This window comes from Girardinichthys multiradiatus, chromosome 11, assembly GCF_021462225.1.
Source record: "Girardinichthys multiradiatus isolate DD_20200921_A chromosome 11, DD_fGirMul_XY1, whole genome shotgun sequence".
NCBI classification, from domain to species: Eukaryota; Metazoa; Chordata; class Actinopteri; order Cyprinodontiformes; family Goodeidae; genus Girardinichthys; species Girardinichthys multiradiatus.
Window position 1 is genome coordinate 33,245,371 of NC_061804.1, and position 16,441 is coordinate 33,261,811.

Consider the following 16,441-nt stretch of genomic DNA (forward strand, 5'->3'; position numbering starts at 1 on the left):
CACATCAGATAATCCACCATGAGTTATGCTGTGTATCAGTGTGCTTGAGGAAAATGTGAGACCATCTGTAAGAAAAAAGTTAAACTGAAGCAGAACCTAACCCTGCATCATGATAATGAACTAAAACAAACCAGTAAATCCACCAAGAACTCAATGATAATTATGAAATCAAACCTCCTGGGCTGAGTTAAAGCCCAGATCTTGATCTCCTTGAGATGCTGCGGGATGACTTGAAACGGGATGTACATGCAAGAAATCCCTCAAATATCTCACAACTGACAGTGAGGAGTGAGACAATCTCAGACCGAAACAGTAGACAGCTAAACCAATTGTCTCACCAACGTTTTTTTAACAAAGGAAATGTATTAGGAGCCAGGGTTTCGGCAAGAAAACAACCTTTGTTTATGCCTTTTGTTTGATGTGTGAAATGGTGTTTATTGTTTGTTAAAAACTTGTCATGTAAGTATTATATTCAAAATAATAAAATTTTTGACAGGGAATTTTTCAACACGACTGTAAATGTTCTTTGGAAAGTAACTGTAAAACCTAGTAAGTTAGGATTAAAACCTAGTAAGTTAGGATATATGGCCATGTTCTGCTTATGGTTTTGTGAAACATTCTGTGTTTTACTTATACTAAGAAAAGGTTTTCTAAAGTGAAATACATACTTAAATCTATAATGTGTTAATTATTTTTCACAGTTTGTTTTTTATATATAAGCCAATCTGACATTTAAGCTGGAACCGTTCGTTCGTCGTCTTCCGCTTATCCAGGACCGGGTCGCGGGGGCAGCAGACTCAGCAGAGACGCCCAGACGTCCCTCTCTCCAGACACCTCCTCCAGCTCCTCCAGGGGGAGCCCAAGGCGTTCCCAGGCCAGCCGAGAGACATAGTCGCTCCAGTCCTGGGCCGTCCCCTGGGCCTCCTCCCGGTGGGACGTGCCTGGAACACCTCCCGAGGAAGGCGTCCAGGAGGCATCCGGTATAGATGCCCGAGCCACCTCAACTGGCTCCTCTCGATGTGGAGGAGCAGCGGCTCTACTCCGAGCTCCTCGCGGATGGCCGAGCTCCTCACCCTATCTCTAAGGGAGTGCCCGGCCATCCTACGGAGGAAGCTCATTTCAGCCGCTTGTATCCGTGATCTCGTTCTTTCGGTCATGACCCAAAGTTCATGGCCATAGGTGAGGGTAGGAACGTAGACCGACCAGTAAATTGAGAGCTTTGCTTTTCGGCTCAGCTCTCTCTTCACCACAATGGACCAGCACAGCGCCCCATTACTGTGGCAGCCGCACCGATCCGTCTGTCGATCTCCCGCTCCATTCTTCCCTCACTCGTGAACAAGACCCCGAGATACTTAAACTCCTCCACTTGAGGCAGGAACTCCCCTCCAACCTGAAGAGGACAAGCCACCCTTTTCCAGTCGAGTACCACGGCCTCGGACTTGGAGGAGCTGATCCTCATCCCAGCCGCTTCACACTCGGCTGCGAACCGCCACAGCGCATGCTGTAGGTCTTGGCTAGAGGGGGCCAGCAGGACCACGTCATCCGCAAAAAGAAGAGACGAAATCCACTGGTCCCCAAACCAGACGCCCTCCGGCCCTTGGCTGCGTCTAGAAATCCTGTCCATAAAAGTTATGAACAGGACCGGCGACAAAGGGCAGCCCTGCCGGAGTCCAACATGCACTGGGAACAGGTCCGACTTAGTGCCGGCAATGCGGACCAAACTCCTGCTCCGCTCGTACAGGGACCGGATGGCCCCTAATAAAGGGCACCCGATTCCATACTCCTGGAGCACCCCCCACAGGGCATCACAAGGGACACAGTCGAATGCCTTCTCCAGGTCCACAAAACACATGTGAACCGGTTGGGCAAACTCCCATGAACCCTCGAGCACCCTGTAGAGGGTATAGAGCTGGTCCAGTGTTCCACGGCTGGGACGAAAACCACACTGTTCCTCCTGAAGCCGAGGTTCGACTATCGGTCGGACTCTCCTCTCCAATACCCTGGCGTAGGCCTTACCAGGGAGGCTGAGGAGTGTGATCCCCCTGTAGTTGGAACACACCCTCCGGTCCCCCTTCTTATAAAGGGGGACCACCACCCCAGTCTGCCAGTCCAGAGGCACTGTCCCCGACCGCCACGCAATGTTGAAGAGGCGTGTCAACCATGACAGCCCTACAACATCCAGACACTTGAGGTACTCAGGGCGGATCTCATCCACCCCCGAAGCCTTGCCACCGCGGAGCTTTTTAACCACCTCGGTGACTTCAGCCTGGGTGATGAAAGAGTCCAACCCCGAGTCCCCAGCCTCTGTTTCCACCACGGAATGCGTGATGGCAGGATTGAGGAGATCCTCGAAGTACTCCTTCCACCGCCCGATAATGTCCTCAGTCGAGGTCAGCAGGCTCCCGCCCCCACTATAAACAGTGTTGGCAAAGCACTGCTTCCCCCTCCTGAGGCGCCGGACGGTTTGCCAGAATCGCTTCGAGGCCAACCGGTAGTCCTTCTCCATGGCCTCACCGAACTCTTCCCAGGCCCGAGTTTTTGCCTCTGCCACAGCCCGGGCTGCAGCACGCTTGGCCTCACGGTACCCGTCAGCCGCCTCAGGAGTCCCACAAGCCAACCACAGCCGATAGGACTCCTTCTTCAGCTTAACAGCATCCCTTACTGCCGGTGTCCACCACCGGGTTCTGGGATTGCCGCCACGACAGGCACCGCAGACCTTACGGCCGCAGTTATGGGCAGCAGCATCGACAATAGATGCAGAGAACATGGTCCACTCGGACTCTATGTCTCCAACATCCCCCGGGATCTGGTCGAAGCTCTCCCGGAGGTGGGAGTTGAATACATCCCTGGCCGAGGGCTCCGCCAGGCGTTCCCAGCAGACCCTCACTATGCGCTTGGGCCTGCCAAGTCTGTCTGGCTTTCTCCTCCTCCAGCGGATCCAACTCACCACCAGGTGATGATCAGTGGACAGCTCAGCCCCTCTCTTCACCCGAGTGTCCAAAACATGCGGCCGAAGGTCTGATGATACGACAACAAAGTCGATCATCGACCTCCTGCCTAGGGTGTCCTGGTGCCAAGTGCACTGATGGACACCCTTATGTTTGAACATGGTGTTCGTTATGGACAATCCGTGACTAGCACAGAAGTCCAATAACAAAACACCACTCGGATTCAGATCGGGGAGGCCATTCCTCCCGATCACGCCTCTCCAGGTGTCACTGTCGTTCCCCACGTGGGCGTTGAAGTCCCCCAGCAGAATAATGGAGTCCCCGGGAGGGGCACTATCCAGCACCCCCGACAGGGACGCCAAGAAGGCAGGGTACTCTGCACTACCACTCGGCCCGTAGGCCGAAATGATAGTCAGAGACCTCTCCCCAACCCGAAGGCGCAGGGATACAACCCTCTCATCCACTGGGGTAAACCCCAACACGAGACGGCTGAGCTGGGGGGCAACAAGCAAACCCACACCAGCCCGCCGCCTCTCCCCGTGGGCCACTCCAGAGTAGAAGAGAGTCCAACCCCTCTCAAGGAGATGGGTTCCAGAGCCCACCCTGTGCGTGGAGGCGAGTCCGACTATTTCTAGTCGATATCTCTCGACCTCCCGCACAAGCTCAGGCTCCTTCCCCCCCAGCGAGGTGACATTCCACGTCCCTAGAGCCAGCCTAAGCATCTGGGGATTGGGCCGCTGAGGTCTCCACCTTCGTCCGCCACCCAATCCTCTTTGCACCGGTCCCTCACGGTTCCCCCTGCAGGTGGTGGGCCCACTGGGGGATGGCCTCTTTTGGCACTTACAAAAAGGTTGAAAGGGAGTTTTTCACCACAACCTTATACCACATTTTCTTTTATTAACATTTTGATAGTTTAGGTACTGAAAATATAAATTACCACAGTTCTGCAAGTGAAATCTCAGCATTTTGTTGAATTTAAGGGCTTATATGATCAGTAGTCAGTGGTTATCACAGAAAGAATTGAAAAGATTGGAAAGAAGAGCAGTCAAGCATACACAGTGTTTTTAAGAACCATGCCTTTTACAAGCTGGTGATGGATACAAATGTCTCTCAACTATTCCTCTGCAAGGATACTGTTAAAGTATTTTTTTAAAATAAAGGTAACACTTAAACAACACAATATAACTCCAAGTAAATCAAACTTCTGTGAAATCAAATTGTCCACTTAGGAAGCAACAGTGATTGACAATCAATTTCACAGCTGTTGTGCAAATGGAATAGACAACAGGGGGAAATCTTTGGCGATTAGCAAGACACACTCAATAAAGGAGTGGTTCTGCAGGTGGGCACCACAGACCACTTCTCAGTACCTATGTTTTCTGGCTGATGGTTTGGTCACTTTTGAATGTTGGTGGTGCTTTCACACTCGTGGTAGCATGAGACGGACTGTACAACCCACACAAGTGGCTCAGGTAGCGCAGCTCATCCAGGATGGCACATCAATGCGAGCTGTGGCAAGAAGGTTTGCTGTGTCTGTCAGCGTAGTGTCCAGAGCCTGGAGGCGCTACCAGGAGACAGGCCAGTACACCAGGAGACGTGGAGGAGGCCGTAAAATTCAATTCAGTTTATTTATATAGCGCCAATTCACAACACATGTTGTCTCAAGGCACTTCACAACAGTCAGGTACATACATTCCAATTAATACTAACAATTGAACAGTGCAGTGGTAGTTAGCTTTTTATTCAAATTGGATAAAAAGTTTTTCTATCTAAGGAAACCCAGCAGATTGCATCCAGTCAGTGACTTGTAGCATTCCCTTCTCCCGGATGAGCACGTAGAGAAAGTGGACAGTCACTGGCGTTGACTTTGCAGAAATCCCTCATACTGAGCATGCATGTAGCGACAGTTGAGAGGAAAAACTCCCTTTTAACAGGAAGAAACCTCCAGCACAACCAGGCTCAGTGTGAGCGGCCATCTGCCACGACCGACTAGGGGTTTGAGAGAACAGAGCAGAGACACAAAAAGAGAACAAAGAAGCACTGATCCAGGAGTACTTTCTATGGGAAGGAAATGTAAATGTTAATGGATGTAGCTCCTTTAGCCATTTCATCTAGAAAGAAAGAACAGATCAACTCTGAGCCAGTTATCAAGGTTAGAGTCTGAAAGAGAGCACATAGAGTTTGTTACAGTTAAGCTCAGTCAATCGCTATGTCTAGGAGAGAGAAAGGGTTAAACACTGAAAGACAGGGCCATGTGGATCATCGGTAGAGGGTGAGCATTAAGTTGTTGCCAGCAGAAGCTTGGATGATGCCCCTCTCCAGAAAGGTGTCACAGGTAGACACAGAGCCAGGCCAGGTGTAGCTTCTAGGAAGAGAAAAGAGAGAACATAAAGTTAAAAGCTGAAATAACAGCAAATAATGCAAAATTGGAGAGTAGTGTGAGAATGTAGCGAAGAGGGTGAAAGTGATCATTATGTCCTCCAGCAGCCTAAGCCTATAGCAGCATAACTACAGAGATAGTTTCAGTTCAGATTATTTAGTTAAACGGCGCTTATTTACAACAATGTTGTCAAAAGGAACCCCACAAAGGGTCCCACTGATGGTCATTGTTATACTAAAAACCACAAGGATTGGGATATCTCTCTCTGTCAGACTGATTATAACCATTGGAAAAGAGAAGGGGTCATACAGGTAGCAGAAATGGAGAATGTGTTTGTACCTCAACCATAACTGAGCCGGTTTAGGCTAAACCTGACTCCCCCTTACTCCATAAACTAAGCCACTCTAACTGTAAGCTTTATCAAAAAGGAAAGTTTTAAGCCTAGCCTTAAAAGTAGACAGGGTGTCTGCCTCACGGACTAAAACCGGGAGCTGGTTCCACAGGAGAGGAGCCTGATAACTAAAAGATCTGCCTCCCATTCTACTTCTAGAGACTCTAGGAACAACCAGTAAACCTGCAATCTGAGAACGAAGTGCTCTGTTAGGAACATATGGAACAATCAGATCTTTGATGTATGATGGAGCTAGATCATTAAGGGCTTTATATGTGAGGAGGAGAATTTTAAATTCTATTCTAAATTTAACACACTGTAAACCCAGATTTTGTTTGAACTCAAAGAGACTTAGTTCATATTACTTAAACAGGTCTAATTTACTGATATTACTTGTTTATTTTGATTAAGCTGAATTTTTTTATGTCCTTTTTTAGTGTAATTATGTTTTTAAGTACAATCAATTGTTTGTACTTAAACACATTGAATTAGTATTAGTTAAATATATGTAATTTATTTATATTAATTAATATTTCTGAGTAAACTGCACTTTTTGATGGCGTAGCTTATTGTAATTATGCGTTTGAGCACAGACAACTCAATATCATCATGTTTTGCCTTTCACGTCACCCACATGCCCGCGAAAAATCCAGTTTAGACTGGTTTTAAACGAGTGGAGCGGGAGGAGCTGGCATTGAGGAGCTCTGAAGGTTTTAGGGACAGAACAGAGACAAAGAATTCAGCGATTTTGATATTTTCGGCAAGTGAAGTTTTAACAAACAAGTCATTCGACGGACATTTGAAGCACTGAGTGAAAGAACCAAATTCAGCCTCAAAACGGTAAGTTTGAACTCTTCACTGTTTTGCTACTTAGCTAATGTTAGCTTGTCAGCTAACCTGTTCGGTTGGAAAGGCAATTTCAACTACTCATCTTGAGAAGCTTTACACTGTTAGCTAACTGCAATTTTACTTAGTTCACGTAATTTTAACCAGAAAAATGGACTGGAAGTGTAAATATTGTGGTTTTATTTGTGGGAAGAGGGCGTAGCTATTTAAACACTACCGCCTAAAACATGGAAGCTGCACAAGGACAGTACCATTCCTTTGTTTGCATCAGGACTGTCTGTGTACATTCAAGTCCTTAAACAGCCTTAAAGCACACATATCGCGTGTTCACTCTAAAACTAATGAGGAACAACCAGGACAACAATATGAAGCTGTAAAATTCTGCTGTCAATTGTGTGAGTTCACTGAGCCCTGCTCTGAAGCTGAATTTTTCAGCCACCTCCGAAGCAGACACTTGAAAGTTAACCAAAAGGTTCAGTGTCCGTATGCAGGCTGTATATTTGAGAGCAGTGTGTATTCAACTTTCAATGCACATAAAAGTAAAGCACATAGAGAGGACAACTTGAAGATGTTCAAGAAAGAAATAGTTATTCTTGAAATACGTGATAAAAATAGAGAGTGTGGTTTTCCAAATGAGCAAATGCCAATTGAACACATGGGGGAGATAGATGATGCCACTGAAGAAACTTGTGAGATAGATCTTCAGGATTTAAAAAAGCAGCTAGAGCACAACTTAGCTGCACTTTTTTTTGAAGATGCAGACTATCCTCCATGTACCTGAGAGCTCTGTACAAGAAGTTATCAAACAGCTTTGTGATATACATTATTTGTCAGAGCCACTTCTGCATCACAAGGTGAAGATGATTCTCAAGAAGTATGATTCTGAGATAGATGAGTCAGTTGTGAAGCAAGTGAGCACTGCTGTGTCTGAGACCAATGTTATGACAACATTTTGCGGCAAAGATGGCTCCTTAGCAACAACCAAAAAGAGAGCATCCTATGTGTCTAAGGAATTTCCCCTGGTGATTCCTGTAGAGTATGTAGTTGACAAAGATAAGAAATCAGTTGTATATGTTCCTATACAGCAAATGCTGCAGAAGTTGCTGAGCAGGACAGATGTGTTGGACAAAGCAATGTCTGAAGAGATACATGTTCCAAATGAATATAAATCTCATATAGATGGTGCATACTTCAGAGAAAATTGTATTCTTACTATTGATGAGTTCACAATTGCCATTGGGCTGTATATTGATGACTTTGAAGTTGCCAATCCGTTAGGAACATCGAAGAAGAAGCATAAGATGTGTGCTGTCTACTGGGTAATTGCCAATATGCCAGCAAAATATAGAGCATCACTCAACTCTATCCAACTTGCTCTTATATGCAACACAACCACTGTAAAATAATTTGGTTATGCTAAAGTCCTGGACCCACTTATACATGATCTTATGTCACTAGAAAAGGATGGTGTTTATATAGAGGCCTTGGGTGCAAGTGTGAAAGGAACTGTTTTGTATGTAGCTGCTGACAACCTAAGTGCTCATGCAGTGGCAGGATTCTATGAGAGCTTCTCTGTTGATAAGTTCTGCAGATTCTGTATGGCAAGTAGAAGTGAGACTCAAGAACAAGAGGTCCGCACTGGTGCCTTTGAACTCAGAGACAAAGACAGGCATGACAGACAAGTGCAGGAAGTTATGGAAGACCCAGAACTCGGTAGAACATATGGTGTGAAAAAAGAGTGCCCTTTTACTGCAAAATTGGAGCACTTTCATGTTGTTAAAGGTTACCCTCCTGACCTCATGCATGATCTTCTGGAGGGCATAGTCCCCATTGAGTTGTCTTTGTGTCTTTCATATCTGATATCCAAGGGATATTTTAGTCTAGGAACACTGAATCAGGCTATCAGGTCCTTTACATACACATTTACGGACAAAACTGATAGACCACAGCCTATTACGAAGGGCTTTTCCACAAAACGCACAATCGGGGGAAATGCGCATGAGAACTGGTGCCTAATTAGGCTTTTACCATTTTTTGTTGGTGAGTGTATTCCTCCAGGGGGAAAGGCATGGGAAGTTCTCATGCTTATCAAAGATATTGTGGAGTTAGTAGTTGCTCCCAAGTTTACTGACGAGACACTGTACTTCCTGGAGTGCAAGATAGCCGAGCACAGAGAATTACTGCAGTCTACTTTCCCAGAGTTTAGATTACGACCGAAACACCACTACATTGAACACTACCCTTTGCTCATTAAGGCATTTGGTCCACTGTGTGATGTCTGGACTATGCGCTTTGAGGGCAAGCACACATTTTTTAAAAAGGTTATCCGTGATGCTCAGATCTACAGGAATGTAGCCCTTACACTTGCTGTGAAACACCAGAGAGCAGTCAGCTATCATTTGGACTCATGTTCATTTTTCAAACCTTCAATCGAGATGGAAAAGGTCACTACTGTCTCTGTCTCATCTTTTCCTGAGAATGTTGAGAGGATACTAAGTCAGAAAATCCAAAAGCCAGCAGCAGTTCTTGTAGCGTCGTCCGTTTGTGTGGATGGAGTTACATACAAGGCAGATATGGTAGTCTCTTCTGGATCCCACTCAGGTCTTTCTGAATTTAGGCAGATCACAAAGATAGTTACAGAAATATTGTTTGTCTGCAGAGTAATGAGTGCATGGTACCACGAGCACCTTAGATCATACGAAGTTTGCTACTCCAATATAACCACGCCTCTGTGTGTGGTTCCATTGTCAGAGCTTAATGATGTTTTCCCCCTGTCAGTATACAGAATAGGTGGAAAACTAATGGTAACTCTCAAACGTTTTATTCTGTGCTGAACAATATCTCTCTTTATCATCAGATGGCAGTGCAACAGAGAATGCTTGTAAGAGTTATCATCACTGAAGCAGACATACGGAAGGTGGAGCTGACAACAAAGCCTGATACAGTCGACCTTTTGATTAGGTCACTTAAAGATGTTCTTCAATTAAACTACAACTTCAGCTTACAGTTTAAAGATCCCAACTTCGACAACGAACTGTACAATTTAACAGAGCTATCAGAGCTGCCTGAGCGACCTATCCTAAAAATTATCCCAGTGCTTTCTCTTGTGGAGGTGCACGTCCCACAGTCAACATCAAGTGAAGAACTAAGCGACACACCCAGCCAGGCAGACACAAACATCCTCTCCAACTCCTCTCAGGAAAGACTGCGCCAGTGGCCAGAGGAAGTTGATATGTATATACCTAAATTATCTGTCGATGTGGAATATAGGCTGCGTCACGCGAATCTGCTTCATCTCAGGGATGGAACACACCTCATTCCATCAAAGGAGCTCAAACATGACATTCTTGAAAGGGTTGCCGAGACCATGTATGCCTTGAAAGCATACCCAACAAATTCAGAATTTGAAGCTGTTGCCTCAGCACTGGTGCGAATACACCCATGTCTCAAAGAACAAGGATCAGCGTCCGGCTGGAGCGGTTGGAAAAACAGCTTGAAGTTCAAGATGGGAAATTACTGAACAAAAATGCGTAGGCTGGGTCACTGTGACATCACAGTGAATGGTGGTAAACATGGAAAGCACTCTCCATGTGGAGACCCGCCTAACATGAGAATCAAAAAGCCAAAAAAGAGGAGAAATCAATTACTTACCAGATTATCCAGGATGACTCCACCCTTGAAGATGCTCGACAGACCATGGTGGATGAAATGAAAAAGAAAACCCCAAATGGAGCCCTCATCAAGCAGAAGATGGATCTGACATTTGCTCTTCGAAGGAGTGAAGTTGTAAAGGACAAGCCTGCCATCACACAGATATGTGAACGCTGGCCTGTTCTCTTTACTGAACAACAGGTAGACCTGTAGACTTGTCTCACATACTGTGTCTACAGGGCCCCTCTGGTGACATTGGATTTTTAAAATTTACTGCATGGCTATGAATTATTATTGTTTTCATTTCTGTGCACACCGATGATTGTTGGTTTAGCCAAGAAGTATGGACAAGTTGGAATTAATTTCATATATAGAATTGAATTACAATGACATGCTCATGTTTGTTGGCTTAAGCAATGATCAACAGTCTGCATTACAATACTAATTTATGGCCACGCATTTACAAAATAATCCCAATGTCACCAGAGGGGCTCATCAAACTTGTATTAAAGTGTAATATTGGAGTCGGAGTTGTTGCATCAAGAGATCACATTATGATGTCAGCTCATTTGAACATGAACATGTTTTTTCTTTTTAGTTTGCATGTTTCAGGTGTGTCTGGAGTTCAGCAGGGTGGTTGGTAAGAGCCTGAAGCAGGAGTTCTACGAGGCCCTTGACCATCATAGTCCCAGGCTCATGGAAATCTTCAAGACAAAGAGGGACCTCACAGGGCAGGTGTTGGCTGACATGATGCAACAAACGAAGGTTTGGTCATTTGCACCTCTATATTTAAGTCTTAGAAGCCCCCCACCCCCAATTTTATTAGAGTAGTGCTATAGATGATAGATGGATGTGTGCTCATAGTTTTCAGGGTAACATATAAACCCTATTTTAATGTTGTGATGTCCTCTCTTCTCCCTCAATCTACCAGACTTTGAATGTGACAGAAATCAGATGCCTTGTCCTCAGGGGGCTTCCTGTAATTCTCGGCGATGATCCTTCCACCTTCTTCAAGGCCTGCGTTGTAAGCAACTTTGATTTTTCTCTCCCTTCTTTCCCCCTCCCCCCGTTTACTACCTCTTCTCCCTTATCCTCTCACCACCTGCTTTTTCTATCTCCCCCGTTCTTAACCTGCCTTCCTCTCTCTCCATCTCTATCCCTCCCATACATATCATTTTAAGGTGTTTATTTATAAAAAAGGTTTTGTTGTTTCTAAAAAAATTCTCTTTGCACCTGTCCTGACTGATTTTCTGTAGTAATTTCTGAACAAGGCAGTAGGTGGACAATGGACTGTGGGCTGTGTACCTATAAAGGCTGTTTATAACAAGATGTTGACGTGGTCAGGCACTGTTCCTTTTTTCAGGACGTTGATGATGAGGGTTTATACAATGATGTCCACGTGGGGATCCTCTACCATGAACAGGAATACATCACTCCACAAAAGCAGTCCCTTCACCACAACGCATCCTCGGTGGGAATCATCTTGGAGGGAAAACTTGTGATGGATGCTGAGAGCCTTCCCCAGGCCATGTACATTGTCTTTGGACTTACCTATGCACTCCATCTCAGCTACCCGAAGTACATGAAGAACAGTTTTGATTTTTTTCAACAGGTACTTCTGAAATTGGGTAAGACAGATCTGAAACCTAAACTTCAAACACTTAAGAATCAGCTTGCAATGTAAGATCCAGGATCTCTTCTCCACAAGTTTTTACATGTCAGGTTTTTTTTTTTTTATCAATTGGGAGTAAAATTATTTATTTTCAATTGGCCGTAAAAGAAGAAAAAGGAAATAATAAATCTGGCCATTTGTTAATTAAAAGTTTGATAGAAGGGAATGTATAGATGTAAGGAGAGAGTGAAGAACTGAAAACAATATGTGTGAGATAGAGAAAGCAAGGGGGCGTCACGAGGAAGGAAGGTAGAGGTGGGAGAGTGTGGGCTCTAGATGGGGCATCTACTGTTAGTTTTATTTTTCAACATTATTCTGTAACATTCACTTTTTGTTATCCTGAAAAAACATTTTTTGTTAACTTCACAAATGCCAAGATGATGGTGTGGGGTAGAGGCGGAGGGGAGAGTATGGCTGTTATCTGCTCTCTGTTGTTTTTTACCCTCCTGTTCTCTCCTTTTTCAGTCTCAACCCCTTTTTTGTTTTCTTCATAGACAAATTTGTTATTTCGAAACGTTAAAATGCCAGTTTTCAGTAGGGCTTCGGCTTATCTTGCCTGTATCTCTGCCAAATTTGAAGAGGCACAGTACGATGTTGTAATGATTGGAAGTGAGGGAGCTTTGTGTGCCAATACATTAGACACATTTTTTTTTTACAGATCAGAATATGCTCACTAAAAGCCTTTTGGGCCATGACTGTTTCTTTTGATGCTAAAAAGAAAATGTTCAATAAAAACAATTATTCAATAAAATGTTGCAGTTGTATGTATTTTGCACAGCTATATTAATTGAAAAACTTTTTTTTGAGTTTCAAGAACTAAAAAAGTTAAGTTTGGTCAAGTAGAATATACAATTTAGTTGAACTGGAATGAAGTAATTCCTGTTTAACAAGCTGAGTTAAATTAACTGGTGGAAAATTACTGTTTAAACTAGATATCTTCAGTTACTATAACTTGGTTACTAGTAAAAGCAACTTAAATATTCTATTCCATTTCAATAGGGGCTCAAGTTCATTGAACGTAGTTCACTTCACTCACACAACTAATGCCTCATTACTTAACTTTTTTAACGAGTTACCTTGATTTTTTTAAGTAGATTCTACTTATCCGGGTTTACAGTGCAGGGAGCCAATGAAGGGAAGCTAAAATAGGAGAAATATAATCTCTCTTTTTAATTTTCATCAGAACTCTTGCTGCAGCATTTTGAATCAGCTGAAGGCTTTTAACATTTTGTGGACATCCTGGTAGTAAAGAATTACAATAGTCCAGCCTTGAAGTAACAAATGCATGGACTAGTTTTTCAGGGTCACTCCTGGATAGGTTATTTCTAATTCTGGCAATGTTCTGGAGGTGAAAGAAGGAAATCCTAGAAATATGTTTAATATGGGATTTAAATGACATGTCCTGGTCAAAAATAACACCAAGGTTTTTTACTTTATTACCGGAGGTCAATTTAATGCCATCCAGGACCTCCAGCAGGCCACAAATGTGCATGTGTCTGCACAAACGGTTAGAAACCGACTCCATGAGGATGGTATGAGGGCCCGACGTCCACAAATGGGAGTTGTGCTCACAGCCCCCATTGGACACTTGGCATTTGCCAGAGAACACCAGGATTGGCAAATTCGCCCCTGGCGCCCTGTGGTCTTCACAGATGAAAGCAGGTTCACACTGAGCACATGTGACAGACGTAACAGAGTCTGGAGACACCGTGGAGAGCGATCTGCTGCCTGCAACATCCTTCAGCATGACCGGTTTGGCAGTGGGTCAGTAATGGTGTGGGGTGGCATTTCTTTGGAGGGTCGCATGCCCCTCCATGTGCTCGCCAGAGGTAGCCTGACTGCCATTAGGTACCAAGATGAGATCCTCAGACCCCTTGTGAGACCATATGCTGGTGCGGTTGGCCCTGGGTTCCTCCTAATGCAGGATCCCATTGAGCACATCTGGAACATCATGTCTCGCTCCATCCACCAATGTCACGTTGCACCACAGACTGTCCAGGAGTTGGTGGATGCTTTAGTCCAGGTCTGGGAGGAGATCCCTCAGTAGACCATCCACCGTCTCATCAGGAGCATGACCAGGCGTTGTAGGGAGGTCATACAGACACATGGAGGCCACACACAATACTGAACCTCATTTTGACTTGTTTTAAAGACATTACATCAAAGTTGGATCAGCCTGTATCGTGTTTTTCCACTTTCATTTTGTGTGTGACTCCAAATCCAGGACTCTATTGGTTAATAAATTTGATTTCCATTGATGATTTTTGTGTGATTTTGTTGTCAGCACATTCAACTTTGTACAGAACAAAGTATCCAATGAGAATATTTCATTCATTCAGATCTAGGATGTTTTATTTGAGTGTTCCCTTTATTTTTCTGAGCAGTGTATAAGAATGTATAGCAAAGCAAAGCATTGTGGAGTTAAAACAGAGACCATAAATTACTGCTCACTGTGACATTTAACATGACAAAGATCCACAGCAGAGCTGCAAAAAGACTGGCAGTATTTGATTTCTTGCTCAGTTTCTTGATTGAGTTACTTTTGCAGACTTAATGCTTCCTCCCTTTTGCTTGACTTATGTAAAAAATATCCTGTAGTAATTCACTTGGCTGTATTTGTCTCATTTAAAATTTTGGTAAAAATTCAAGGATTTTTAAAACATTTGTTCTGATTTGTGAACATTGACACTATAGGAAAACTATATGTGAATGCAATTTTTATAGTCATTATTTCAGATGTTTTGCCTAATGCTGTATACATGTGTACAGAAGTTTTGTATCTGATGCAACTGCTGTTCACAAATCAAATCAAATTAGGTGCACAAAAACAGGAATAATCCCTGTCTTTTTGGGATTGTGCAGCAAAACACATTTAATGTTTTGGAGGAGATTCACAAGATCCGGACTTCGGATTTAGTCAGGGCTTCAGGAGCCACCACACACACACATGTATCCAAGACATCATAATTTTTGATATTCCGGGTTTACTTAAAATATGTAAATAAAAAAAGGCTTTTTCTTTTCAAAAGCATAGATGCCTGTCTCATTTCCTGCCAGTGTTATGAATAGTTTTTAACTTAACTGTATATGGAGTCATATTCATTAAACTGCAGTTCTGCAGCGATCATTAGGTGAGAGGCAGGATACACCTTGGACAGGTCACAGGTCAACATAGAGACACACAGGACAAACAACCGCACACACACACCCTCATACCTAAGGGGAATTTAGAGAGACCTGTTAACCTAAGAGTCATGGTTTTGGACTTTTGGGGGAACTAACTAAGGCATGCACAGGGAGACCATTTCATGCTTTCTTCAACTGTTTTATACAAGTGTCATAAAAACAATATTGAAATAAACTAACATCTCAGTAATGTTCTATTTTATTGAGATTCACTTGTAGGGTTTTTGTTTTGTGCTAATATGTAAAACATTGATTGTATGCCTGAACGCATTCTTTCGGCCCATATTATTGTATATATTTCAAAAATATCATAAAAAGGATTCCTCATATTATATCCAGAATTGTTTGCATATTTGGACACTTATGGAGCAATCCGTAATTGTGAGCCTATTCACGTGTCTGTTCCAGAATTGACCACCAGATGGCAGCATTGAGTCGCTGAAAGGATTAGATGTTTGGACCACAGACCGCAGAGGCAGCTGCAGGGGAGCGAGAGGTGGAGATAACTTTAAATGAGTAAACTAAGTCTAAGTCAGCAAGTAATATTGGAAATAGAACTAATATGTGTGCATATTGGTAGCATTACCGCATGGTTTATTATTGCTGCTACATTTTACTGTTTCTAAATGTGGCCAAGAAGTGAAAACGTCCTCAACAACGTGAATCTATAAAAACGTAATCATACAGTCAGAAATGTCACCGCCAGCTTGGCTATTAAATTATAATTTAAAAATGAGCATGCAGTATTTTCTTTTTTAAGAAAAATCGCCACAAAGTAATATTTAAATCATGAAACGATCAACTCTAAGTAGGGCAGATCCCAACACTTTAATTTATTTAGTTTTTTTTGTAAGCCAAGGAAAAAACGGTTTTGAATTAATTGATCACATTTTTTAAAATTACCTTACATAGTTCTCCCTTCTGCAGCTGTCAATGCTCACTCTACATTTTGGGTCTATGTTCCGGCTTAATCGGAGCAGAATATTTTAATATTTTTAATTTAATTAATAAAATATTTTTCACCAATGATTTGAAATATTCCATGAGTCTGGGAGGGTCCTGCAACTTTCATGCCTTCCTCCATCCTTAATGCTTATGCAGTGAAGCTGTTCTCCGAAGGGCTGCAATCAAAAGAGCAATCAGCTTTCCATAAAGTTGCTCGATTTCTTTTACGGCGTCCCTGTAACCTTTGGATTGTATGGCACACTGTACCCGCTTTGTGAACTTGCAAAGCCCCACACCCCGCTCCTCTCTCCTCCTCTCTATCTGCAGTGCATTTCTGTGCGCAAATGCTTGCGCTCCGAAAGCAGACAAAGAAAAGAAAAATCGTTGTAGCCCACCCTGTTCTGTAGGTACACAGACCTTAA

General features: G+C 43.5%; 1 protein-coding gene across 1 annotated transcript; it reads left to right on the plus strand.

The window, feature by feature from the left end:
• The first annotated feature begins 6,377 nt into the window (after positions 1-6,377).
• On the plus strand, positions 6,378-12,639 carry LOC124876643. The gene is made up of 6 exons (XM_047379582.1): positions 6,378-6,559; positions 9,423-9,482; positions 10,259-10,417; positions 10,829-10,981; positions 11,148-11,240; positions 11,580-12,639. Exons 2-6 carry the CDS (start codon positions 9,423-9,425, stop codon positions 11,898-11,900), a joined length of 786 nt encoding a protein of 261 aa, XP_047235538.1. The 5' UTR covers positions 6,378-6,559; the 3' UTR covers positions 11,901-12,639.
• The last annotated feature ends 3,802 nt before the right edge of the window (positions 12,640-16,441 follow it).